This window comes from Anabrus simplex, chromosome 8, assembly GCF_040414725.1.
Source record: "Anabrus simplex isolate iqAnaSimp1 chromosome 8, ASM4041472v1, whole genome shotgun sequence".
NCBI classification, from domain to species: domain Eukaryota; kingdom Metazoa; phylum Arthropoda; class Insecta; order Orthoptera; family Tettigoniidae; genus Anabrus; species Anabrus simplex.
The window spans coordinates 112,710,787-112,737,798 of record NC_090272.1 but is presented as its reverse complement, the minus strand read 5'-3'; the positions used below and the strand labels follow the sequence as shown (position 1 = coordinate 112,737,798).

The following is a 27,012-nucleotide window of genomic DNA, read 5'->3' as shown; positions in this document are numbered from 1 at the left end:
CTCTTTTGTCTCCTGATGAAGAAAGGCAAGGTTCCTTTTGAAACGTTGAGTGTGTTTATAATTATTTACACGGCATAAGCCCAAAAATACAACTCATGACTTATATTTTCTTTGATATCAAAGGCCTTTAAATATTCCATACAGATATTAATTAGATTAGTTAGGTGGAGAGATAGCCAGATTTTCTATAGGATATTCAATTTTTGCTCTATTTTTAAGATCTTTTAATTTAATAAAGAGATGTTAGATGAATTTATTTAATCTTTTTAATGGTATCCTAGGTTAGATAAGTACTTATAAGTATCTCTAGGTTAAGAATGATAGAAATTTATAAAAGGACATGAATGAATTCGCGAGATGGAGACGTCCAGCGAGCTGATGATATGATATAAATTTATCCGCTTGTCTCATCCGATGACTCTACTTCCGAAACCCACGACCCCAAATCAACATTGAATTGATGGATGATGATAAAATTGAGCTAGTCTGGATCTTTTTGTGACTCGACCTGGACGCGGGAACGACGCATTATCAAACCATTCCCTGCTGGCCTTGAAGCTTTCTTCGACTTCTGCTGATGTACGTGAACTACATGGTAATTTATTTACGAGGTCGCCGTACAACGTCCTTACCTTCTTGCAGATTAAATTCTCGGTCACAGTATCGCCTGCTAGTTGCTCATTTATCCAAACAAGAAGCAACTTTTCTACATCTTCCAGAACACGTGGCTGTTGCTTTGATACTCTTGTGACATTTTTTGCTGCATCTACCCCCTTTATTTCTTTTTCTTTAATATTGTGCAAATCATTGGCGTAGACTTGTTATAAAATCTTGCAATATCAGCCACTCGCATACCTCATTTGTGCTTTTTGATCATTTCCTTAACTTCCATCGTAATCATCTCCTGACCAAATTCCTTTTTAGCCTTCTTTTCGTTCACTGGGCCCATTGTTGCAGAACAGTTAAACACTAATGAAAGAAACAAAACATGTACACTCGCACGGTGTTGATTATGCAAACGAGGCATGCCAACTGAAGTCCAGCGCGGGAGATGATTACACACACTCTCCCAGGAGGGAGAGGGGGAAGGGAAAACCAAGGTACAAAGGAGGGGGAAATGTAGGCACACACGACGCTCGTATTGCGGAACATCACTCGCTTATTAAGTTACAATTTATTTAAAATGTTTGCTCGTCTCGCAAAACACTCACAGACCAAGTTACTCGCATTCCGAGGTTTCACTGTATTACACTTTCAACCATCTATGGCAAAATGTGTGGTTCAGAAAGAATAATAGCAAATACAGTACACAATATAATTCAGGTAACAGAAGGACAAAGACAATTTATTACTTTGTGGTGGAAAGTGCAAGTTGCAGTTGATGGATGGCTCTACTGGGAGAAGCATTTGGTGGAGACCAATAATGGATTGGTTGCAAAATGTACAGGAGATAATTAAACAACCAATTCCAGCAATGGAAGTTGGAGGTATGGAATGGTCCAAGTTTAAAGAGACATTTGTAAGCTGTTCAGAGAACACCTCTCTTAGAACATCTGCAAGAGTAAAGCTTGGAGAAATTCACAAGAGAGATAGAAGAGGATATAAAGGGGAGCAAAACAATGCTATATGGGCTTAAGAAGCAAGAGAAGAGTATTCACAACAGAGATAGAAGAGGATGTAGAGGGGAGCAAAACAATGCTATATGGGCTTGTAAGAAGCAAGGGAAGAGTATGCACAAAGCTGATGAGAGATAAAGTTTGACAGTTACTAACACAGTCAAAATAGATAAGGAAAACATGTGAAGACTATTTTGAAAAATTCCTGAATGTGAGAAATAGTGTGTGAGAAACAATAGCAGTATGAAGAGACAGAAATAGAAAACAATCTTTTTTTTTTTGTTGGTAATATCTGGAGCCACCTCTTCAGTTTTGACTCAGTTAATTTTTAACTGTCAGGTTCTTCACTCTGCCAAAACTAATTTTGAGTAATAAATTTACAAACTACTTGTAATAGAAACACATACTTCATATAAGAAAATTGAATAAAAGAATAATGGAAGGAGAGAGGATGTTAGAGAAGTACCATAAACGCCTCAACCCAGCTGCTAAGAAATGATGCTGATAAAAATAAATATGTTTAAGAAAAGCAGTATGGCACTGATGGTTTGGTCACTGTAGTGACTAGTAAACTTCAGGTATCTAAAGTTCTTTGTTTGCTATTTTCATGACCGGAAAACAAAATTCATGATTTCTTCAGGACTTTCATGACCTGAAGACACCCTGCCTTTTGACAGACAGGGGATATGATAGTTGTATTCCATCTCCAACCCACAGCAGAGATTGTGCATGGAATCCCTTATAGTAACTGGCGCCAGGAAATGTTCTCCACAGTGCCTACGTGCTGCTGCGTAAGGGAGCATCAGCAGTTTAGTTGGAAGCACGGTGTCATCTGTCTCGCTCACTCGCCGACAGGCCAAGGTCAATAGAACAGCAGCATAGGGAAGGCCACATGCGTGAGCTGTGGGCTGTCAAAATAGTCAGTGTGTATTGCTTTAAGTGAGCGTTCAGAAAGATTACTGGAATACTGCAACAGGATACATGCAGTAATGTTTACTACTGAAGAGAGAGCTTTTTTGGTGGAATATGTTTTTCGCGAAGGCGATCGGTTTACAGAAAATGCAAAATTAAAATTTCTGGTGCGGTCTCCTAATTCAAAGTGTCAAAATCGGGATACAGTTCGGGATTTGATAAGTAAATTTCGTGTGACCGGCTCAGTTAACGATGTACTTAAAGTGAATATCATTAATTATGTGCAGTCTATTACACAAGAAACTTTAGTGAAAGTCTTTGACAATATGAGTAGACGTGTTTAAGTCTGTCCTCAAACACAAGGATAACACTTCCAACATCTGTTATGAATTGCTGTGGTGAGTACAAGTTTACTGTTTGTTTTGATACAAGCGCTAGCAGCCGTGCTGCCAACTTAACTGCTGATGCCACCTCGCGCAGCCGCACATAGGCACTGCAGAGAACATTTTCCGGCACCCTGTATACATGTGAATAATCCCCGTATATTTATTTCAAAATCTGGTGGCAAAAATTCTGCATGCGGATATTATTGACGTCAAGGCTGGTACAATGCTCTTGACATACAGAAATCTGGAAGTTGGTATTTTTCTGCTTGCTCTGTAGGCAACTCTGTTCCCTTCATAAAATGACAAAGCCATATCAGTTCTAATAAAGAAATATGATTTGTGCTGATATATATTGTGCTCCGCATTATTGAAGAAGCAGAGTAACTGTGTAATCATAATCTATGATCTTCAGATCTGTACTGACGAACTACACAATTAGAAGTGCAATAAATAAGTATTAATAGGTGGAATTCCTTTCCTATTTCTAAAAGTGTAATCAGTCCAGCCTCGCAGTGCGGGGGGCAACGCATCCGCCTGCCACCCGGCGGCCCCGGGTTCGATTCCCGGCCGGGTCAGGGTTTTTTAATTGTAATGATTAATATCCCTGGCCTGGGGACTGGGTGTTTGTGTCGACCTTAATGTTCCTTTCCTCACAGAACACTCCACACTTCTGCCATTCCAATAACATGCAGTTCATACAATATGGTGCCAGTAGGGGCAAAAGATCCACAAGAGTCGACGCCCCGAACAAATAGCATAAAAAAAAAAAAAGAGTAATCGTGCTGTTGGAAGAAAGTACGATAAGGACGAGAGTTGTGGTACGGTACGTAATTGGAGGAAAAAAGCTAGTCTTGAACAGAATAACTGCCAGGCATTTTGTGGAAAAAAAGAGAAGTTTCCAGAAATTGAAAATACAATATGCAAATATGTGACTGGAAACAGACAGTTTGCATGTGTGACCGAGATTGAAATGTTTTGGCTGAAAGCTTAATCTCGGAGTGTAAGGCTAGCTATGGATGTCTCGCATGTTTTTGAATGAAATAACTTCAGTTTCTTTGGTAACAAAAACATTGTGCAACGACTCCCAGCTAATTAAGATGATATAACAAATTTCTACACATTTTAAAAATCGATTTGCACTAGAAATATTGCTATGTACTCAAGGAAATTGGTAATGAAGATTGGATGCCATTACATTTTGAAATGCTGCTGAAGTATAAAAGCTAGTTCTTCTTCTTCATTCCCCCACACCCTTGTGCCCATGAGTATGAACTGCGTTGCACATATGGATCTGGCCCTGTTTTAACGGCCGGATAATCTTCCTGATGCCAACTCCACTACTGTGCGTTTCTGTAGTTTTCGGTTATGTGGTGTGTTGTGTGTGTGTTTGAAGAGGGGAGTATTGGGACAAACACAATCTCTGACCCTGCCAAGAAATGGACCAAGGACCCTCTGAAATGGAGGCCTCTGCATAGACCCTTCAGCCAAGGATATGATGCAAGGATTTCCTTCATAATTTTATAATTTACTGTAATGGTTTTGTTCTTCGATTTTCAGCATAGATATTTGACAAAGCTACACAAACACAAAAAAATTTTTTTTTTCAAAATTTTCTCTCCGCAAATGGGGGTGCGGGGGTTATTCAAAGGCAGTGATTATTCATGTATGTAAGGTGTATTACCTGTAACTCTAATCACAGATAAGGTATATCACCCGTAACTCTAATCACAAATAAGTTAAAACATCTTAAAGTTATTGAATTTCAGTCTTTATTTGTTAATTTTTAGATTTTGTAACATATGTAGTTGTTACAATGATTGAATTAAGTTGTTCTTTATGAAGAAGTACTGAAAAAAGAAAGCGACTTTATATTTACCTTGCCTGTTGTTTGGCCATACAAGGCGAAAAAGTTCCTCAGTTCATCCTCAGACGCTGCTCCAGAGCGGTCAATTTTATTACCCAAAATAAGGACAGGGCAATTACTCAACTGTTCATCAGTTAGCAGTAAGTCAAGCTCTTGTTTGCTCTCCTTAAATCTACCCTTATCGGAGGCATCCACCAAAAATACAATTGCATCCACAGCTGGAAAATAGTCTTTCCATACCCTTCTCGCTGAAACACAGATACAACCAATATGAATGATTAATCCAGTAAGTTAGAATCTTAGTAGACAGGAAACATTAAAAATTAATTAAAGTAACAATCTATTAATAAGAACTGCAATGCAATGAATACTAAAACAGTGTCCTCATACTGTGTCAAGTTTGAAAACAAATCTTGCTTTTATTTTTCATGAAGGTTGGAAATGTATTAACTGGAATGCAAAATTTGCCGTATACTTTCGGACAAGAAAACAGAACGAGAATACAGCTTATCTCAATAAAATTCATTACACAGATTGTGGCGTTGTCCACTGCATTATCAAGAATACTATACATTTTTACATTTTTATAAATTAAACATTACACTGAAAGCTTTGGGAAAAAAAAAAAAAAAAAAAAAAAAAAAAAAAAAAAAAATTGTAAGCAGACAATATACTGCTGTTCCAGCAGATTATAAACAACAGGATGTCAGTCACTAGGAAGATTTACTATTTTCAAAATGACATTTGAAAAAAAGTCATCAGCAAAAATCTTAAAAAGCTCTATCTCACAAGAAATACAGTATTTTCCGAGAGTGAAATATGCTGAGAATTTTGTGATGCAGAAGTTCTTCAAAGAGATCAAAGATAATGGGATGGAGTTGCTATATTTTCACATAACACAGTAGTCCATAGACTCTGAAGACTTAACCAAAACCTGCAAATGCAAACCTCTCAAAACCAGTCAACAGCCTAATAATTTTAGGAGTTAATGCCCAGGAGTATTCCAAACTACCCGGGTAGCCATGGAATTCCCAGTCTTTAGTCAAATGCAGACTTTGAAAAATCATCAGTGTACTTCAAGTTGGCAATAGCAAAGTTTGGAGACTCCAGGCAGTACACATTTTTTTTAAACAAATTTTTTTTTATACCCAGAATTTTCTTGATTTCAATTTATTGTTCTACAGACCAGGAATCTTCAAATGGCAGACTCAGGTCCGGATCTCGATGCCTTTTTTCCCTAGACCTGCACAGTTTATATGTTGTCAAGAATAAGAAAGATAAATTATGATTAAAACAGTAAAGATATTTTAGAGAGTAATGCATGACATACATTCCCTGGCCTAGAACAATATTTTCTCTGTAGATGACGGTGAATGTTTACTTGGATTTTCTCTATACTGCAGCCTCTTCCGTTTCAGTTAGTAGTTAGCATTATTTTTGAATTTGCGAGCGGAGGAAGCAACAGCTAGCTTAGATCTCTTTATTCAAGGCTTGGAGGAGGAAAGAATTAATTTTCCCAAACTTTCCTCGGTGGGTTCAAGAAACTGGAAGACATTTTTCTGATTGTGGAAAAAACATTTTATGTTAATTCCCGAGGAAACTAATGTACCAAAGCAACCGAACTGTTGAACTTCAACACTGTGGAATCACAGGTGGAAATGCTACAGATGCAGTTGACAAAAAAAGGGCAGGGAAAGCTGATGTGTTGTTCTGGATCTCTCGATAGAGATTCTTAACCTAACTCACGTAAATTTTTGAAATATACGGTGACAATGTTTGGGTCAACATGTGTGTTTGAAAGTTTGTTTTCCAATATGAATTTGTGAAAAATAATTTTAGATCCAGAATTACTAATGAACATTTCAGGACTGCATAACTGCTGGAGCTTCATGCATTCCAAACCTTGAATAATTTCACAAATCAAGACAGGTCTCTTCTCTCACCAATGAGGTTGGATGGGTGAATTATATATTTTGAAGTTATGTATGAACAAGGAATTTAAAATATAGTTTTCCCCTGCTATAGACTGTTACACACAAGAAGGTTGTGCAAGAACATCCATGCAGTTCTTATTTCTACGAGTTTTAATTTGACTGCCACCTTCTGTCCATTCTCTCTCTCTCTCTCTCTCTCTCTCTCTCTCTCTCTCTCTCTCTCTCTCTCTCTCTCTCCAAAAGATGCCCAATTCCTCCTCTTTTCAAATCAGTAAATAAAACTTGCTTGTTTTTCCTCCTCATGAAAATTTACTTCCAATGCCTTGCTATTGAGCATGCAGTTTACTTACTCTATATAGTTTTACTTCTGTTTTGCAGATATGCTGAAAAAACTGTTAAAAATTCTCAGGGAGGAGGGAAAAGCAACCATTCTCGTCCCAAAAAACTGAAGGATTTAACTCTAATAACAAGTATAAAGAGGTCTTGGCTAGGTTTTCAGGGTCTCTGGACCACCGTGCTACGGAATGGATGATCTAGATGCATGTGAATGAATTTTTATTTAGTAAAACATTACAATCACGTGAGTTAAATGTTACGACATTTTTTATAGTATTCTGCATGTAAAACTGTACACTAAAAAGCAAATATTGCTGCCCTATTCTCCTCTTTTTAACGGCTCATCAATGCTGCCAACTTGATGAGTAACATATTGAAATCACCAGACATAACCGTAACAAACTATATCCAAGTAAATGATAAAGCACGATATCCATAAATCTGTTTTCAAGCTCAACGAGGAATTAAGGAAATAAACATGCTCTCTCACCCTCACTTTATTTTGATATATGCATTACTCTTAACCGTATTCTTCTGGTGCTTGTCTGGTGTAAATACTACACCTCCTTTCTTGAAATTTGCTAATACTTGTCAGACTGAAGTATTATTATTAAGTGTATGGAATTTACAAAATGGACAAGTATATACAATATTATACAAAAGAAAAACCTGCAAAGAATACATGGTAAGTAGGGAACAATTACACACGGATATCTAAATTGTTTATCCACTGCACTAGGGATACTGAGACATCAGCAAAGTCTTTTCGGTCTCCACCATAAGCACGCATAGGGCATTCGTCCATTATATGATGCATGGCCTGGACTAAAGTACCACAATCACACGCTAGCGAGTCCCTGAAGCCCCACTGGTGAAGGGAGAATGAAGATCTTCCACAATTAGTGCGAAACCTGTTTAGTGATGCCCACGTTCTTCTTGGCAAACTGAAACCAGTCGCAGCGTGGTTTGGATTAAAGAGTCTTGGCCACTCCGGAGCTGTACGAAACCATTGCTCTTTCCATTCCTCTTTTAAACTGAAACCAGCATCCGTTAGATTCTTAGCTGTTTTCATTGGTGGCTTACGGGATTTCAGCCTTTGTCTCCAAAGATCTCTGTGGATAGGTAGAGTTGGATTGGACATGATCTTATCATATTCTTGAACAAGGGGCTCTTGAATGTCGCAGGCTTGGTGGAGCAATGTGGGACAGGGACAGGACTGGCAGCCAGTGCGTTGCGGTAAGCTTCAAAGTGAAGCCACTCGAACAAATATATTGCATACATATATGCCGTAAGACAATAAGAATACGTAAAGGCTAACCCTGCAAACTGTACCAAAGCCGAGACAAGGTTAGGTTAGATTGGTAACTAAACTTCCTCCCATACCTAAGAATTGGACAAAATAAGACCGTATTAATAAAATGTTGCATTCGTCATGTCACACCAACTACGTTATTAAATGCATTATTTGAACATGCCACAATTCTACTTATCTGGTATTAACCAAATAGATTTACAATACTAAAGAAAAAGAAAATATGCTTTATTTCCTTTCGCAAATGTAACAGTAGTGATTATACAACATGGCAGTGGCAGTACGTAAAATCTTTCAAGTCATGTAAAAAACCATCAACATGCAAGATGAACAGTAACTGGAAGATATCGTATTGGCGAGTAGGGTCCCTAAATTGTATTAGTGACACTGAATCTAACCCAACAGTTAGAAAATAACTATACATCAGTATTAATAGAGGAGAAAGAGTAAAGTAGTACCCTTAGTGTATGTGCTTACATGGCGAGTAGTATAAGTGTTATTACATGTTTAACAATGGCATACAAATTTAGAGTCTTCATATTTTTGTCACCAATGCATGCAACGTTTTCCTTTTACAATTTTATTATTGTTAGATTGGTTGTGTTCTGTAAAACCATCCTCCTGTCCCCTTATTCAGTTCCTGCCGGGTCGGGGCATTTATGACACTTCTGCACTTTCCTCTTCCATCATTTCGTCCCAGTCCAAGTTTCTTCTTCTTGCACTGTATGTATGTTTAGTCATCAGCCCGAAAGCTGGTTGGATCCTCAACAGTTCCACCATGAGCTGTCATAGATGGCCTAGGCATCACTGAAGAGGCGTACTAGGGAAATGAGGAGTGAGGTAGTTTCCCGTTGCTTTCCTCACTGAGCCAGAAGTTGCTATTACATATCAGTCTGCCAAGCCCAATGAAATGCATGCACCAACTGACCCTATGAGCAAGAGTTTCACACCATTCATAGCAGGGACTGACTGCGTAAGGAATGGCATTACTAGTATGGCTCACTTTCATATTGTCAAAGCCAAGGATAAGACAGAGACAGATCAATGAAAGCAACAAAATTGCTCTAGCCCATACCAGAAGACTTAGTGCAGTGTAAACACTAGGTCGCACCAGCAAAGGCAACTTCTTGCACTACTCTTTATCAAATCGATCCACCTTGTTCTGGGTCTCCTTTTCTCTCTCTTTCCCTTGAACTTCATCTAAATCTGTTTTAGTATTCTTTCCCCCTTCAACCTCTTTACATGTCCAAACTATCTTAGTTTGATGACGATGACTGTTGTTTAAAGGGGCCTAACAGCTAGGTCATCGGTCCCCAATGGTACGAGGTGCAACGAAATGAAAATTAAAACTTCAAAATGTATCCACTGACTAGAATCTAAAATGAATGATGAAAAATTGATGATGAAACAAAAACAATAAGTGGATCCAATTCACAATACCTTAATTACTAGGATGATGCTTATTATCTAAAGGGGTCTAAAAACTAAGTCACCGGCCCTTCATAATAGTACAAATCACTGCTAAAGCAGAACCATGGTGTTCCTTCTATAATGGTACTAATCACAGGTAACGTAGACTCATGGTGTTTTTCGCATTGTGGTATTAATTGCAGGTAATGTAGACCCAGGGTATGTCAAACACAATGGCTTCACTCACAGGTAACACAAACCCAGGGTGTTCCTCATATAATGGTACTATTCTCAGGTAACGCAGATCCAGGGTTTTCCTCACATACTGGTTCTAATCACGGGCACCAGCAAAACCCATGGTGTTTCTCACATAGTGGTACTAACCACAGGCAATGTGGACCCATGGTGTCTCTCATATAATGTTACTACTCATAGATAGCGCAGGCCCATTCTGAACACACGGGAACCAACAAATTCCAGCACAGCGTACGGCACATGGATATTAGTCCGTGCAGCCGAATGAACCCCCCCCCTCCCCTCGATGGAATACACACGATGGTACTAACCATAGACCTCTGGTAACTTATTTCTCACATAAAGATACTTCTCGGAGGTAACGTAGATCCATGGTGTTCCTCATAGGGTGGTATTAATCGCAACTAGTCTCATGGTTCTAAAATCCTTTTAGTCGCCTCTTACGACAGGCAGGGAATACCAATATAGTTGGTCCGCTACTGGACATTAGAAATTTTCCAGCCAACTCATTCCTGGTTGCCAGTGTTTTGCCCTGGTGTGCTAAATTGGGCTCATCAGTTGGTAAATAGCACACCTACCAAGATGCATGGCTAGTGCATACTGTGGAGGTCACTGCGTGGCTACTTGGAGCCACCGGCAGTGGATACCGTGGGTGTATTCATCTGCGCCCCCCCTCCACAGGGGTTTTTCTTAGTTTATTCCTATCAATTCCCTCATTTAGATTTTCCATTCAGACCCCCTTTCTCACATTGTCATTTCTCAATCTGTCTTTCCTATCCTACTTCATAGGTGTTTCATTACACTGGCTTGAATTCTACTCTCCCTACTTGTCATTGTCTAGGTCTCAACCCCAGAGATCAGCATGGATGCATAACACATTTTGTACGTTAACTCTTTACACTTCTTTGGTATGAAGGCGGATCAAATATAAATGAGAATTTGAATCTACCGCTGCTGTTAGTAATAATTCTGAGGCTGGGCTTTGCCAGGATGTTGATGGGGGTGTCTCCAGAAGGGGTTTGCGCGGGCGAATGACGGTGGAGAGCTGGCCTGCTTCAGTACACCATGAGTGAGCAAGAGATGCATACGTCTGTTGCACAATCCATCATCAAATTTCTTGCAAAAGACGGCACCAAACTCTCCAAAATTTTGAAATGGCTCCAAACACGGTTTGGGGAAGAAACACTTTTACAGACTTGAGTATGAGTGAGCTAAAACATTAGTGGCGGGAAGAGAAGCTGTGGAAAATGAACCTCATGAAAGGAGACCGCAGACAACATTGTTGCCATTTGTGATATTATCGGTGAAGATTGGTGAATAAAAATTTTGCAAATTGTTTCAACCGTAGGAACAAAGGAAGTGATCAAACCATCATCCGAGATGAATTCCATTTCAGAAAATTGTCTGCCAGGTGGGTTCCTCGTCTCCTCAACCACGAACAAAAAATTTTATGCCAGGAAGTTTGTCAGAGACTCTTGCATCGCTACGAGGAGGAGGGAGAGGTTTTCTTGCATCATACTGCAGACATGCCAACTTTCAAAGTAAAAATCAGGAGAAATGTGACAGCAAATCACGATGTATTATGACATCACTGATTGCAGAACATGTACTAATTCATTATAATTCAGTACATTAACAACTCTTTCATTTTTCCATTCGGCAATTGTATCTTTGATAGACTTAAAAGCAAGGAAATGCCCCCCCACTCCAACTAGTTGCTGGCAAGGAGGTAAGTTCAGTGGTGGATCAGTCAACTTTCAGCTTCTGAACCAGGTACATGGTACTGCATTTCCTCAGTACTGAGATGGAATGGTTATACTGCCATGACTAGATCCCCAGAGCCTCGTCTGTAAAAGCAGGTTACTGCACCACGGGCAGGTGAGGTTGAGATTTGGGTAGGAGAGGTTATGGAAGGCACATCATTACCCTTTACATGTGGCGAACAGCAGGAGTCACTAAGTGGGAACACAAAAGAAATACAGAAGTGCTGAATGACCTTAAAAGCAGACCTATACTGGAATACATCTATGAATACCAGAGAAATTGGCCAGAACACCTAAACAGGATGGACAGAAGCAGGATCCCCAAAGCAGTCAAACTATTGCCGCGGTGGGAAGAGATCTCTGGGATGCCCCAGAAAGAGATGGCGAGAAATTGCAAATCTTTTGTATAGACCGTAACAGTAGTTCTATAGGACTAATACATGAAAGGATGATTATGATGAATAACTCTTTTTTGGCCCTCATATATATATATACTTTCCGTTATTTATATGTGAATACTAAATACCGGACATACCTGAACTTTAGGAATATGCGACTTCTCACCCTTCAACCTGCTGAACACATTACAACTAAGTTCAACATACCTGTAGACAACTTAGTCCTCTTCAGAAACTCAGAAGTAAATTTTTGCGCAAAGCACTTGGCTTGTTGAACTGATTTTACGGGTAAAAGTTTCTCCAAAGTTTGTTCAGACAGCAAGGATCTGAACTGTGTTTTTGTCTTTGTGACTCTGCTAAAAATCCTTTCATATCCTGCACTGCTATTTGGATTTGATAAAATAGCAAGCAGCACCTTAGAGAGTGTCATATTTAAGTACACCATCAGCTGATTTCATCTGACCTACCAACGCCCACTGAACATCAATTCTTCCTTCTGCTTTGTCTGTTTCTTTGAGCTGAAAGTTACAGAACTGGGAATGCAGAATATCAGTTCCTTTATCTAAATGTTTCGTTTCAATAGCAGAGGTGCCAACTTTGAAGTGGATTATCAGTAATCGCCCTCCGCCCCCGAGAAAAATTTCGAGTCAAGTCCAAAGCATACGCCTTCCTTCTTGATAATGACACCCCTTTTCCCTTGCCTCTAGCAATCTATCCAAAAGTATATCATATTACACAATAATATTTGCACGCAACCTGTTAGTTCTGTGATAAAACATTCCTTGTAGCTTGTTTCTCATGCAGCAGCTACTTTTCAGTGTAGTTTTTCTTGAAGCATCCTTCTAACTGTGATGACATTTTCGTTTTCTGAACCATAAGCGATACCAATGCAGATGTGCTTAATGTAGGCCTCACTTCTTTCTCAATCTTTCTGTCAACTGTCAGGTACACTTAACACAGCAAATACAACATTACGGAAGGATTTGTAGTGGAGAAGAGCACCGCCTGAGCTCCTTCATTCACAATGAATTTTACAACACTTATGGGTAGCAAAAGGAAGTCACGATCGAATAAGTATCGTTGCCAACTCACAAGCATTGAAATAAAGTCGATTTAGGAGAAAGGCTCGAAAGGACTCAACATTTTTCCTTTTCTTTTGTTTCCGTCGAAAATTATTTTTTCGTGATAATGTCAGCTTTTCCGCAATAATTTCCCCTTTGACCGTAACTCCGTAATCGTGAGGTGAAATCCGTAATAATTATGGACAATCCGTAATAGTTGGCACCTCTGCAATAGTCAAAATGTTTGGAAACTTGTTAATGAAAAATCTAAGGTTAGAAAATGCCTTACTTAGAACAGAAATATTTGCAACTTCTGCATTAATTAAAACTTCATCTTTGAATGGAAATTTGTGTACCATGTAGTCAGATGATGAAGAGAAACACTTTCTAACAGACTTAAAGAATATGCTCTTCTCCTCAGACTTCAAAGCGTTCACCAAAACAAATGCAGAGTTCCCTACCATCAGATCACAATCATCCTTTTAATTTAGTGGAGTATAATAATCTAAATCAAGGAGAGAGGAGCTTTTAATAATGCGTGGTTTCACAAATCTTGCCATAACATTCTTCAATAGTTCCTCCAAAATAGACTTCAATAAGTGGATGTGCGGCATACTTAACTGATATAGATGTTGATTCCCATAGGGAATGTCCAATAACGGACCATTTATATTGGCATTATACTTAGCTGAAGAGCTACGCTTGGACTCTCAAATATATCCATAAAACTTGATAGAGAAAGGCAAAAATATGTATGTAAATTTGATGAAAGGAACACGAACAGTCGTTCTTCATGTGACTAAGCATGGCTCTTAGGGTACGTTTATGCTGCAACAAACCAATGGATCTCAATCGGTGCTTTTACCTTGGAGTCCGGCTCATAGTTGCGCTGCTGGCTGCTATCCTCGCGCCACATCCATGGTCTCAAACACGTTTGATTTTCAATCTGGCACATCGCCAGCTATCCTGTAACCTGGACTGTGATTGGTTATTTCAAGGTCACCCGCTCTCCCACTCTTCGTCTCTTCGCACTCTATACACACGTTCAGTGATCACTTGCTATCCGAACCTGTCTTTGAACGCAATGCGATTTGGAACCAGCGGCATGCGGATCATCATAAGAGGTTCATATGGGATAAAAGGAGTGACGAGATGACGAGTGGCCAGTAACCTTTTTCTATGTTTTATAAGGGGGAGAGGCCTGTTTTATCGTGTTTAAAAGTGAAGTTTCTATTTGTGTTTTAACTGTTTTATTGTTAACTACTATTTTACTCTACCGGGCGAGTTAGCCATGCAATTAGGGGCGTGCATCATGGAGACAGTGGGTTCGAATCCCACTGTCGGTGGCCCTCGAGATGGTTTTCCGTGCTTTCCCATTTTCACACCTGGCAAATGCTGGGGCTGTACCTTAATTAAGACCACAGCCGCTTCCTTCCTATTCCTAGGTCTCTCCTATCTCATCGTCGCCATAAGACCTATCTGTGTATGTGCGACGTAAAACAAATAGCAAAAAACTATTTTATTCTATTGAATATGTGTTTAACTTTGTGTATTTTTAATTTGAATTAAATATATTATTTTACTTCTACATCAGTGACTTATTCAATATGATTACATTTTACTCTTTAATTTTAGAAGAAAGTAAGGCATTGCAAATTAGATCCACTACTTATTTTAAATTCATAATAATTTTCCTCAACATAATCATTTTTCTAATCCTAGTCAGTGGGTTAATTATAACTTTTAATACAATTCGTCTCATCTCGTACAAGCATCATCGTCATCACCAACTATGGAATGATGTGGCAAAAGAATGCGGAACGATTACGTCAACTTTGTTCTTTTATTCTTGTTATTTAGGGGGCCTCTATCATTACAAGCAGGCGATTTGTATGAAGTACCTTGTTTTTCATGGAAAGTTCGACTGTTATTTTTTCAAAATGAAAACACATTTTCTTTAGATCTAACTAAAGTCAAAATGAGATACTCCATAACCCCTTATTTTACATTATTCAAAAGTATACTATTAAATAACGAAATGAAGCATTTGTAGCTTCATTCTTCAATCAACTCCCGCAGTAGAAATGCACTGAAAAATCCAGGTGAAGCATTTTACACTTTTTATTTCACATTCAGTACACCAAATTATTGCAAGATACACTCGCCAAAAGAACTGCGACTCACTCGTTAAAAAAACTCAATTTATTCTGCACTTCAAAAGCTTCAACTGGAACTGCGTTGTTTCTCCTCAACGGGGTAGCTCTTGGAAGTACGTCTTCGTAGCCTGTGTTCATCCCCTCTATATCTATAATCAAATCATGCAAAATAACAACCTCTAACTATCAGTTCCTCTGTTTTGAATTTTCGACTACAGCTGAGAGCTGCCAGCAGCACGCGCGCAGAGCTGCTGCACGGTAAAAGCTCCATGGCCAGGAGCCTGGCTATAGTCAGCAGTGAGATGCTAGGGCGAGCATCCATGTGCCAGCAGCGAAGCTGCAACATAAACGTATCCTTAGTGTCATCACTAGTTTCATTTCTTTTGTTTGGTGAAACTGATGACTGGGTTTTCCCTTTAACTGAGGAGTGTGGTGAAATGTGATGACAATGCTTTTTATCTTTTCAGACAGGACACATCTGCACTTAGACTGTACTTAGGAATTTTGTAAGTCTTCAAAATTCCCACCTGAGAATCCTTACTAACAATTTCACTCCTGAATGAAGTAACCGAAGGGTCCCACTGCAGCAAAATCCTATCTTCTTCCTACCTTCTTAGTGATAACCATCGAAGTAGGCACATGCTTCAGAATTTCCCTAATCTCTGTTGTGTAAAGTCTGAAATTCTCTGAACTTTCCTTTCCTTTCTTCATCCCTTTCCAGGTAACAAAATACACCAATTATACTTGCATCTACACTTTCCCCACATGCCTAACAATGGAATCTCCCATGACAAGTGCCTCAACCTTACCCACCTCATTTGATCCCTTCCCCTCCTGGTCAGTCCTATCTTTCCTGACAGCTACAGAAGCTACTTCCTCCTCCCTTTTCTCCCTCCCATGACACTGTTCCACCTGTCTTTTCTTATCCATTACTCCACATTTCCCTTTCTTGCCTTTTCCCTTCCTCCTACTTCCACACTTCTCAGCAACAGTTCCCTGTTTCTTATCTTTCCTTGGTTGTTCTACTGCAGTGACTCGTAAAAGTTTCTCACAGACACCTGTCCTGAAATCTGATCCTGAATGGAGCCCTTAGCCTGCAATCTCCTTCCCCTTAAAACATTAGACCACCTGACTTCTACTATTCTCACCCCCTTTCCTTCCCATCCCTCTTTACACCTACATTGTTTGAGGGAGGCCTACTTTCCTTCCTGTCCTCTGAGAGAATCCTAATTATCTCCCTCAAACTCTCCAACTCCTCCCTCATACTCCTTAATGCCTGGCCACACCCACAGTTCCTACACTTGCACTCCTCAGCTATGATCCATGAGTGAGCCATTCAGCACTGTCCGCTGCGAGTCAACTGAATTGTGTGCTGTGAGCTCGCCTTTCCTGTGATTCGATCCACTTGGAAACTTGCATGAATCGATGCACTGCTTCGAACATACACTCAGTAGCCAACACGACGGTAGAATGCATTGCCCTGTTGCACCCTCTTGCTAATCTCCATGTCCAGCCTTGTATTCTATACGAATTCACTCCCTAGATATTTGAAAATGTCAACAATTTCAAGGCTTTGACCACCAATTTTCACAATACCTTTCCCTTGTCTTTCTCCTCTTGATATCATGGTCTTGCCTCTGCACTGATTCTCATACCATACCTTTCAACTTTCTAGCTCAGAGCATCAAGTTATTCTTGCACTTCTTTGCTGTTTATTCTCCAGACCACAAAATCATCTGCATATAGTAATATCATAAGAATTGCAAAAGGTCCACCTTTTCAATACAAAATAATTATGTTGATCAGTTTGAATTGCAACATTTTAATTTGGTTACTCTGTACCGGTTTCGACGTTGTTAGAAGTCATCAGCCGATCTTTGGATAGGCCAAATAAATATTCACAATATAAAATACAATACATAATCCTTTACACTTAAAAGATCAATAATTAGATAAAATACACAAAATTATTGTGCTTGAAGGCAAAGGCCCTCTATTTATAACAAGATAGAATCTTGACGTCAGTGTAAAACAATGAAGATTAAAACACTTAAATGTTGATTTTTGATTAAGTCTCTGCCATGTTTAAAAACTTGAGGTCATGTGTGACGTTACTAGTCACAATGTCAAATTGACCTTTGTATAAAGGTTTTAGTTTAAAGCTTGAATACAAGTTTTTTTAAAAAAGCTCCTCTGTGGAAAAATGAGTTAATTGTGGAAAAACACAGCTAAGAGTAGCGATATGTTGAACTGAATTTTCTAGAATTATAGTGAACCATAATTGGCCAGGTGGAGCATGTTACAAGCAAGGTCATTAAAGATATTGTGTGACCAGAGTTTCCCAGTCCAATGCGGGACCTGAAGCATGAAAGGAGATAAGGAACCCATTAAAAAAAGAGAAGATTTAAAGGAGGAAAATAAGACAAGATGTAGTTTAGTAAGAGACTCACCTCGTTTGGTTTGCTGTAAGATACGGAGAAAAACTATGTCACTCAAACCCCTCTCAAAAACAACTAAAGAACCCAGTACTCCCGACAATTTAATTAAACAATTTCATACTCCGTTAATTAATATATCTAACACTATCCTAGATGATGAGAATTTAACTCTTTCGAAAGGTCTGAAACATAACTGGCCTAATTCTAACGTAACTAATACAGCTTCCAAACATGTTACAAAATCAGAAGTAGCCACTAGTAAAATGCTGCAGGACTTGAAAGAAGTAAGAATGGATGTAAAAAGGTTATTAAATAAAAAATATTTACTTCTTCCAACTCTAACAACACCAATGAATCTTTAGCGGAAATAAAAATGCATCCTCAAACTTAAGAAGAAAATCAAAGAATCAACTCATCACAAAAGCAGACAAGGGAAATACAATGGTTATCATGAATAAAACAGAGTACATTGAAAAAACAAAAAACTTTTTTAGCGATATTCTTTTTCAGTTATGGTATTAGGAAGGAGCCAACTTAATCCAACGTAACGTAAAACAAACTTAATCAATCCAACGTAACGTAAAACAGACTTTGAAGAATACTTCTTTTCTTTTTACAAAACAAGAAAAACTTCGATTAACTAACATGAATCCGAGTTTACTGACTGCAAAAGCGCTGCCAAAAATTCATAAGGCCGATGTCCCTATTCGCCGTATAATTAATTATAGGCCTAGCCCCTTATATAAGCTATCTCAATTCATTCAGGAACTTCTCAAGAAACACTACAAATTTAATCCTAGTAAAGCCAGTAAGAACATTATAGAATTAATTGATAAGCTAGATAGCTTTGATCTTCAACCGTACCATTCTTTGCATTCTTTTGACATTGTCAATAAGTATCCGAGCATAAAAACTAACAAACTATTTTCCATCATTGAAAAGAACCTAAATACTAACAGCCAGTTAAGCAAACTCGAAATTCTCAATTTCATGTCTGTTTTAAAGTTGTTTTCCTTTGACACTGTAATTTACAAACAAGAAGGTTTAGCGATTGAGTAGCCGTCCTCCGGCATTTTAGCCAATATTTAGACTTTTTGGAGCATACGGCTGTTGAAAAAGATGATAAATTTGCAAACATACATTTGTGGGCTAGGTATGTTGATGATACCTTTATAATTCTCGACGACCGCACCATTGATGCGCTGGCCACCCTTATAAATCTTAACAGCATAGATCCTCACATTAAATTCACCCTAGAATCACAAACTAACCGATCAATTAACTTCCTTGATTTAACGGTAACCAGACTTCTCTCTTCCTTCTCATACAAGATTTATAGAAAACCTAAGCACACAGCGACAACGATAAGATGAAGATTCATCACACCCCCAAACCCATAAATGTGCCACCTACAATAGTTTGGTCGATCGCGCCTTCAAAATTCCTATGACCAAAGTCAATTTAAATAAAGAGTTAAACATCATTGTCTCTACTGCTGATTTAATGGTTTTAACGAGGCATTTATTGAAAGCATAATTAACAAATTCAGACATCGTCCTAAATCAACATTACAAAAAGACAAATTTAGCCCTAGAATGTTTTCAACTTTTACTTTCAATAAAGACATATACAGCGTCACTAAAATCTTGAGAAAACGTAACGTCAACGTCTCCTTCCACACCAACAACAGAAATACGGAGGTCTTGCAAAATTCCACTCCAATAAACAAAACCAACCCTTTTTAAAAATCAGGAGTCTACAGGTGTCGTTGCAATGACTGTAATTGTTCATATATCAGTCAAACTGGATGGAGCATCAAAATCAGGTATGTGGAGCACGTCAACACAATTAAGTACAACAGGTTTTCAGCAGTGGGCCAACACGCACAAGATTTAAAACACAAATTTATTAGTATAGATCAAGACATAGAGATATTGGAAACGTTAAGTAAAGGCCCTTAACTTGACACCATCGAAAATTGCTACATGCATCTGGACCAATATTTCAATTCCAACATAAATTTGAATGACATTTCTGAAAAACCTAAAATTCTTTTTGACATTCTCATTACAGTTTTTACAAACATCAAACTTCCAAATAAAAGCTTGATCTTTCGTGTTCCCATGCAACACCTTTCCACGGTATTCTCCTCTACCACAATGCCCCCCCCCCCCCACCTCCTCCGCCACGCCACTCAGACTTAAGCTGAACGAGGCGAGTCTTTAACTAAACGACATCTTTGTCTTATTTTCCTCCTTTAAATCTTCTCATTTTTTAATGGGTTCCTTATCTCTTTTCATGCTTCAGGTCCCACATTGGACTGAGAAACTCTGGTCACACAATATCTTTAATGACCTTGCTTGTAACATGCTCCACCTGGCCAATTACGATTCACTATAGTTCTAGAAGATTCGATTCAACACGTTGCTACTAATGGCTGCGTTTTTCCACAATTAACTCATCTTTCCACAGAGGAGCTTTAAAAAAAAAAAAAAAAGTGTATTCAAGCTTTAAACTAAAACCTTTATACAAAGGCATACTATGATAAGCGATAGTAAAAATACTGCTAAGTGTAATGCTGGTCCGAGAACGGCGATCGTGTTTCTGATTTTCCACACGTCCTCGTCCTTCCTTGAACTTTTTATGCCAGGCAAACACACGCGCCTTGACAATGTTTGATCACTGGACTGTGCAGTCCACCCCCGGCAAATTTCCAAAGCTGAAACTCCTTTACGAGCAAGAAATTTTATAATTATGCATTGCGCAGTGGAGGGGTTGCTCCAATATTGTGAGCGTTACTGACGAAACGTCGGGAAATATCTAACAGCATGCTCCTCCCACTCCTAATGGTCCTGCGTAAGCACAGCAGAAGCACAGGGCCAGTCCTACCAAGTGTTTATGTTCAGGAACAAAAATCCTGTTTATATTTGATGAACCTTTGTATTCTCTTGTCGTCTGGCACATGTATGCTCTTTAACAATCTGCACACCCATTGTAGTCCAACAAGTCCAGCAGCCTTTATCATTTCCAAACTAATTTCATCCATCTCTAGCGCCTTCCTCATTATCATTTCACGGACTGCTAAATTCCATCTATAACATGGTTATACCATCATTTACTGTTGAGTCATGAAATGGCGTATGGCTTTTAGTGCCGGGAGTGTCCAAGGACAAGTTCGGCTCGCCAGATGCAGGTATTTCGATTCGACGCCCGTAGGCGACCTGTGCGTTGTGATGAGGATGAAATGATGAAGACGACACATACACCCAGTCCCCGTGTCAGCGAAATGAACCAATTATGGTTAAAATTCCCGACCCCGCCAAAGGCCAGCACGCTAACCATTTAGTAATGGAGCCGGATACTGTTGAGTCATCTTACCATATTACTATAGTCTCCTCTGCACAATTTCTCACATTCAGCACTATCAAATACTACTCCCCTCTCCCGGCTGCCAACAGTGGGATTCGAACCCACTATCTCCCGGATGCGAGCTCACAGCCGCGCGCCCCTAACCGCATGGCTAACTCGCCCGGTCTATCGTTTATTGCTGGGCCTTGACTCTGCCCTTGTCAATCAACACCTGTGACAATAGGATTCCTTAAGGTGCATCCACACCAAGATGTTTTTGTTAACTTTGTTAATAAACACTGTTAATGAACAATTTTCATGAACATTTCTGGATGTTAATAAACGAAATAGCATGTACATTAACTTTTCAAGCATGTTGATAAACAAGTTTTTTAAAATTTTTTTGAATGAAACTTTTCAATAACCTTTTGTATTTTTGTTAACATTTCAGTTCGCACATGCAAAAGGACACAATTAGAGCAAGCAAATTCGTAGCGCAGAATACAATGATTTCTTATTACTTCTAAAAATTGACCATCAAATCGCAAGCGAAAGTTCTAATATGCAGTACCTTTAATTCTGTACGATATTCTTTTAGCTGTGTTCTCATTTAGTTTCATTTCCAGCTTCGCTCCTCACTGAATTACTTAATGTCCCAACAACCGCCTGTACATCATCAAAATAATATTATCCTAACTAGGTTAAATGGAGATTTTCTTTATTTCATACCTTTCCCAATTCCTTGTTGTATAAACACCTTCAAAGCTCCAAACACCTAAGACACAATAACTGAAACTGATCGTTTTTGATACTCTAGTCAAATAGGTGTATGTTGGGTATACAGCCCGAAGGCTGGTTTGATCCTCCACAGTTCCGCCAAAAGCTGTCGTAGATAGCCTTGGCGTCACTGAAGAGGCATACTAGGGAAATTAGGAGTGAGATAGTTTCCCATTGCTTTCATCACCGAGCCAGTTGCTATTACATATCAGTCTGCCAAGTCCAATGAAATGCAGACACCAACTGACCCTATGAGTGACATTTTCACACCATTCATAACAGGGACTGGCTGCATAAGGAATGGTATTACTAGCATCACCCATCCCTCGGTCACTTTCATATTGTCAAAGCCAATAATGAGACAGACAGGTCAATAAAAGTAACAAATTTATTCTAGCTCGCACCAGAAGACATAGGGCACTAAACAATACATCTCCCCAGCAAAGGCATAGTCAAATAGGTATATAAGTGAAATGTCACCAGTTGCTAGGAATCTTAAAGTTATAGCCTATCTATATATATTAAAAAAATAGCCCGTCATTAGTGGAGCCCGCTTTTCGATAATCTGGATCATTATTTGCAATTTCAGACCCAATTACTGTCAACAAGAACTGAGTCATGCGGGGGCATTCTCAAGAGAATTTTGAAAGTCTGCTGCATCATGAATTAAAAGTTTTGACATAAGTGTTCTTTCTAAACTTACTTCTACTCACCTTTACAGTATTTTTCTTTGCCACACTTCGCGCCTGCAATTTTCTCTAATTGTAATCACTAAAATAATGAACGCTGAGGTGTAAGTATTTTCTTCTTCCTGACCCTATCAACTGTAACCTCGCAAACAACTATTTTGGTGTGGACACAATGTTGAAGTTTGTTAACAAAAGTTTATCGACCTGTTGAGAAATGTTTTCAATAACATTGTTCATTAACTTTGTTCCCTTAACCCTTTAAGTTTCTACGCCAGTGCTCCAGGGAGATATCTAGTTCCCAACGTGCAAGTATCATGTAGTTTCATGTGCTGGACACAGGAAGTGCATAAATTGCCTCAGTCACATATTTACTCTTTGATCAGCAAGTCAGATGTTACCAGGTGGGAAATATATATCCCTCTGGTTGCTTGAAGTTCTTTACAGAAGATGCTGTGTTGTAATCGGCAAGTCTGAAGCAATTTATTGAAAACCTAAGCCAAGGAGGAAGTCTAATTGGTAAGAATAGTTTTCTGTAACATATACACAACTAATATTATGCTTTAGTTTTACACCTTGAATCATTGATTTACAGTTATAAATGTTAAATGTCAAGTAATGATTCAGGTTAAATTTTTGTTTACAAATTTCGATGTTTCAGAAATAAATTCGGATGCTACAGATCACAAGTATCGGACTGCATATCAGTGAATTACATATTTAGTTGTTTGTGTATGCAATATTTTGTTGTTCTCTATCTTGGCAAAGTTGTTATAGCAACTTGAAGTCATGTATGTAGATTTTTCACACCAGTTTATCAGCATACACACCTTGGTGTACATTTGAAGGCTGTAAGGTACACTTTAGCATCTGGGTATAGGGTCTAATTTGTAGTATGATACACATGAACATGTTTACACGCTTATTTTGTAGATTTCCCGTATTTATTGCCAAGGAATATGGAGAATATTGCGAAGTGGTTAGAAGAGGAAATTCCAGATGAGCAGGCAATAGCGATGCTAGTGATGCTGAAGATTGCTCACTCAGTTCTGGTAAGTTTATTTAGCAGTTAGCTTGACTATTAAAATATTATTACTGTATAGTGCCAACAATTGCAGTGATGGCATTTGGATACATGATGTTGATTGATGAAAAATTGAGTTATAAGCTTTCTATTTTCTTTCTCTTAGGAAGGAGATCTAATTCACAGCCAGAAATGGAACCTTCCACCAGTGGTGAAGGAAGAGCGAAGAGGAAATGCTGTAGGTCTCTATTATTAGAACGACCTGAGTCAGATGATTCTGAATTAGGATTATCTGACAACTTGCTGGCTGATCCAGACCGCGACTCAATCCTTTCTTCAGAAGACGAATTACTCAACAGTGACACTGTTATGAGAAATACTGGAGAACAAAAGCCTCAGCCAGAAAATTATGCTACTTGTGCAAAATACTACGTAATTTACTAGGTGGGAAATTATTATCCCAATGAACACCCCGAGAATGTCAGCTGTCGGGAAGTGGCAGTGGGATATATATTTCCCACCGAAAATATATCACTAAATGAATATGGTTTTCTAAAATAAACATTTATGTATGGTAGTCTATTGTATTTGATTCTAAATATACAATAAAATTGATTTTTTTCAGTCTCCCAGTCTTTTGCAACTTTGGTGTGGACTAACCATTACATCCGTTCTATACTGTACTTCAGGACCCAATAACAGTTGTGTATGAGTTTTGAGTGTTGTGCTCATTCAGTGCAATAAACAATGAAAATGTCACCAGATCGTATGTCTTCATCTGTAAACTTAAGACTAAGTACAATAAGTGATTTTTGAAAGGACTATCTACAGATGGTGAACAGCATTTTGTAACCCACTGCCTTGCAAATAGGCAATTCTCATGAAAAGATTAAAATATGCACCCCTTCTCTAAAAAAAACTGTAGCAACAGCAGTTATATATGTAAGATTGTTAAACCTTCGCGAGTTTCCTTTAAATTGTTGCGAGGCATGTGTGTAGTCCATATGTATGTACATATTTAGCCATTTTTATTACATATAAATCGAAGTCCTGGTAATCAATCTAGAAATATTCGGATGGCTTTAACCTCAAATTCTTAGATAAAATTGACATTCCACAAACTGGAAGGTGCCCAAAGACTAGTCTCTTGGGTCAATTAGGAAAGTTTTGAAAAATAAAACTACACAACTCGAGAAGAGTTGGAGTGACAGGCCAACAGTTCAACACTTAATACAAGTTCTGGGTAAAAATGAACAAACAAGTAGCACAGTAGTAGTATTATTATTATTGTTTATAGGATATGAAAGTATAAAATCACTTGAGAGTTTAACATACCTTGATGATGACCTCCCAAATCAAAAGTCGTAAACCGCATATTTCCTATCGACAGTTCTTCTGATGCTGCATGAAAAACAAGGAAACAACATGTGAATAAATGTTCTCATGTCCTTCACACAATCAATAAATTTTGAAACCAAATAATATATCATAAACAAGGAGAATCATTTAAATAATACTACTCAAAATATGCCACAATAATGGAAATCTGGACTGGATTTAAGGAAATATAAGGTGTTGCAAATGTTAGTATCCTCTTCTTCAGTAGGCTAAATAAGGTGAAAATATATGCTTAGATTTAGCTTTTAATTCAGTAACAATAGACTGCAGCACTGCATAAACAAATTTAGGAGCTTTCTTGCAAATACCACTGAAGTAATTTTTACACATTTTTGTTTTTAAAATAAAATTCTAGTTAGAATGACCTTTTTGTGCTCCAGTATGAAACCGTGCAAAAATCATTTAATTCAAGCCCAATTTACATTTGAAACTGCGTGAGCACATCATTTTAATAAGAATTTACAGAAAAACAGAAAAAAGTGTTAAAAATGACTAGTGGTGTTTGCAAGAAAGCTCCTCAATTAATTTGTGAATCAGTCTTGAGTCAGCTGTTGTTTTTGCTGATGAGTGGAATGTGTGTTCTGCAATGTTCTTTGCAATGGCACACAAATGTACTGTTTAAGTATGAGGTTCCCTGACGTACCGTTTCCAACACGAAAACATTTGAAAAAACCTGACTTCAATAGTTTGAAAAAATTAGCAATGTATCAAGATTTGCTCGATGTCAGGTCCGAAATGAAGACATGCTCAACTGGTAGCTCAAGCATTTGCAGCAAGTCTTAAGTCAACTAGGAATACTTCTACTTGGTTGGGCATATCTCACAGCCTGTACAGAATCCTAAAAGATTTAAAATTAAAGGATTTTCACCCAAAATTACTTCACGTATTACAAGATAATTATGAGAGAAGACATGAGTTTGTGAGTTGTCATCTGGAATGAAGCAAACTCAAAAACTTGGCAGTCAATTTTATAGACAGATGGGGCACTCTTCAAACCAAACGGAGGTGTTAATTACCACAATTGTGTTTATTGGTGCAATATAAACCCCTGTAAGATAATGGAGAAAAAGCTTAAAGTTTTGGTGTCTAGGGAGGAATTTTAAGTATTGGATTAATACATAAAAGAAACCTACTTCAATAGCCTATTTAGAAATGCTGCAGAACTTAGCAGTACCTGAGCTGTAAAACCATATTCAGCACTTCATTTGGCACAAACAAGAACAAGAAGAAGAACAACAACAACAACAACAACAATCCTTGTCTTAATGGTTGCATAATATGTTAAGAGAAATTCACTTTTGTGTCACCCTTATAGAATCTCTAAAATAATGAATCATCTATTGAAATCGCATGATATTCCACCTGTCATTAACAAGTTTCGTATCTATTTAATATCAAAAAATGCCAACCTTCAAAGTTGTAGGGTTGGGGACTATGTCCCTGTTTCTGCACACTGTGCCGGTGCACAGTTATGTTCCGCTGTTCCAGAACACCTAGTGTCAATTGTTCCGAAACATTCTCAAGCGAGACGGAGACACTGAAGCGCACTGCCCTTCACCTACTAGCTGAACTGTGCAGTGGGTGCACGGGACAGTAACTGCACAGTGTAGAGAGAACTTCGAGAGGCAACATTACATGCTCCGCGCCAGCGGGAATGTGCCTGTACGGAACATGCTGTGTGCCTGTGTGTAGTTATGGCCATGTCCAGTATAAAGCTGCACGGAACGTGAACGAACAGTCGGAACACTGAAATTCGCGCCCAATAATCACGTTTAAAGGCCGCTTTTAGGTTAAGATTTTTCCGGTCAATATGAAATACACATAACACTGTTACAATGGCAGTGCAGGTGTTTAAAAGTAACTAATTCTAAAGTATTTGTGCCAGTTGAATGTATTGGCCTGTATTGTGAGTAATTAGGGCCAGGATAAAACTTCACG

The 27,012-nt window shown here is 38.5% G+C and overlaps 1 protein-coding gene across 1 annotated transcript in view; it reads right to left on the bottom strand.

The window, feature by feature from the left end:
* The window catches only part of LOC137501906 (small COPII coat GTPase SAR1A-like), a 46,347-nt gene that overhangs the window by 8,878 nt on the left and 10,457 nt on the right, over positions 1-27,012 (bottom strand). Inside the window, exons 4-5 of the mRNA XM_068229065.1 lie at positions 25,012-25,077; positions 4,791-5,026 (exon numbers count right to left, since the gene is read on the bottom strand). Of these exons, the coding sequence (XP_068085166.1) occupies positions 4,791-5,026; positions 25,012-25,077 (302 nt within the window). The remainder of the gene's footprint in view (positions 1-4,790; positions 5,027-25,011; positions 25,078-27,012) is intronic.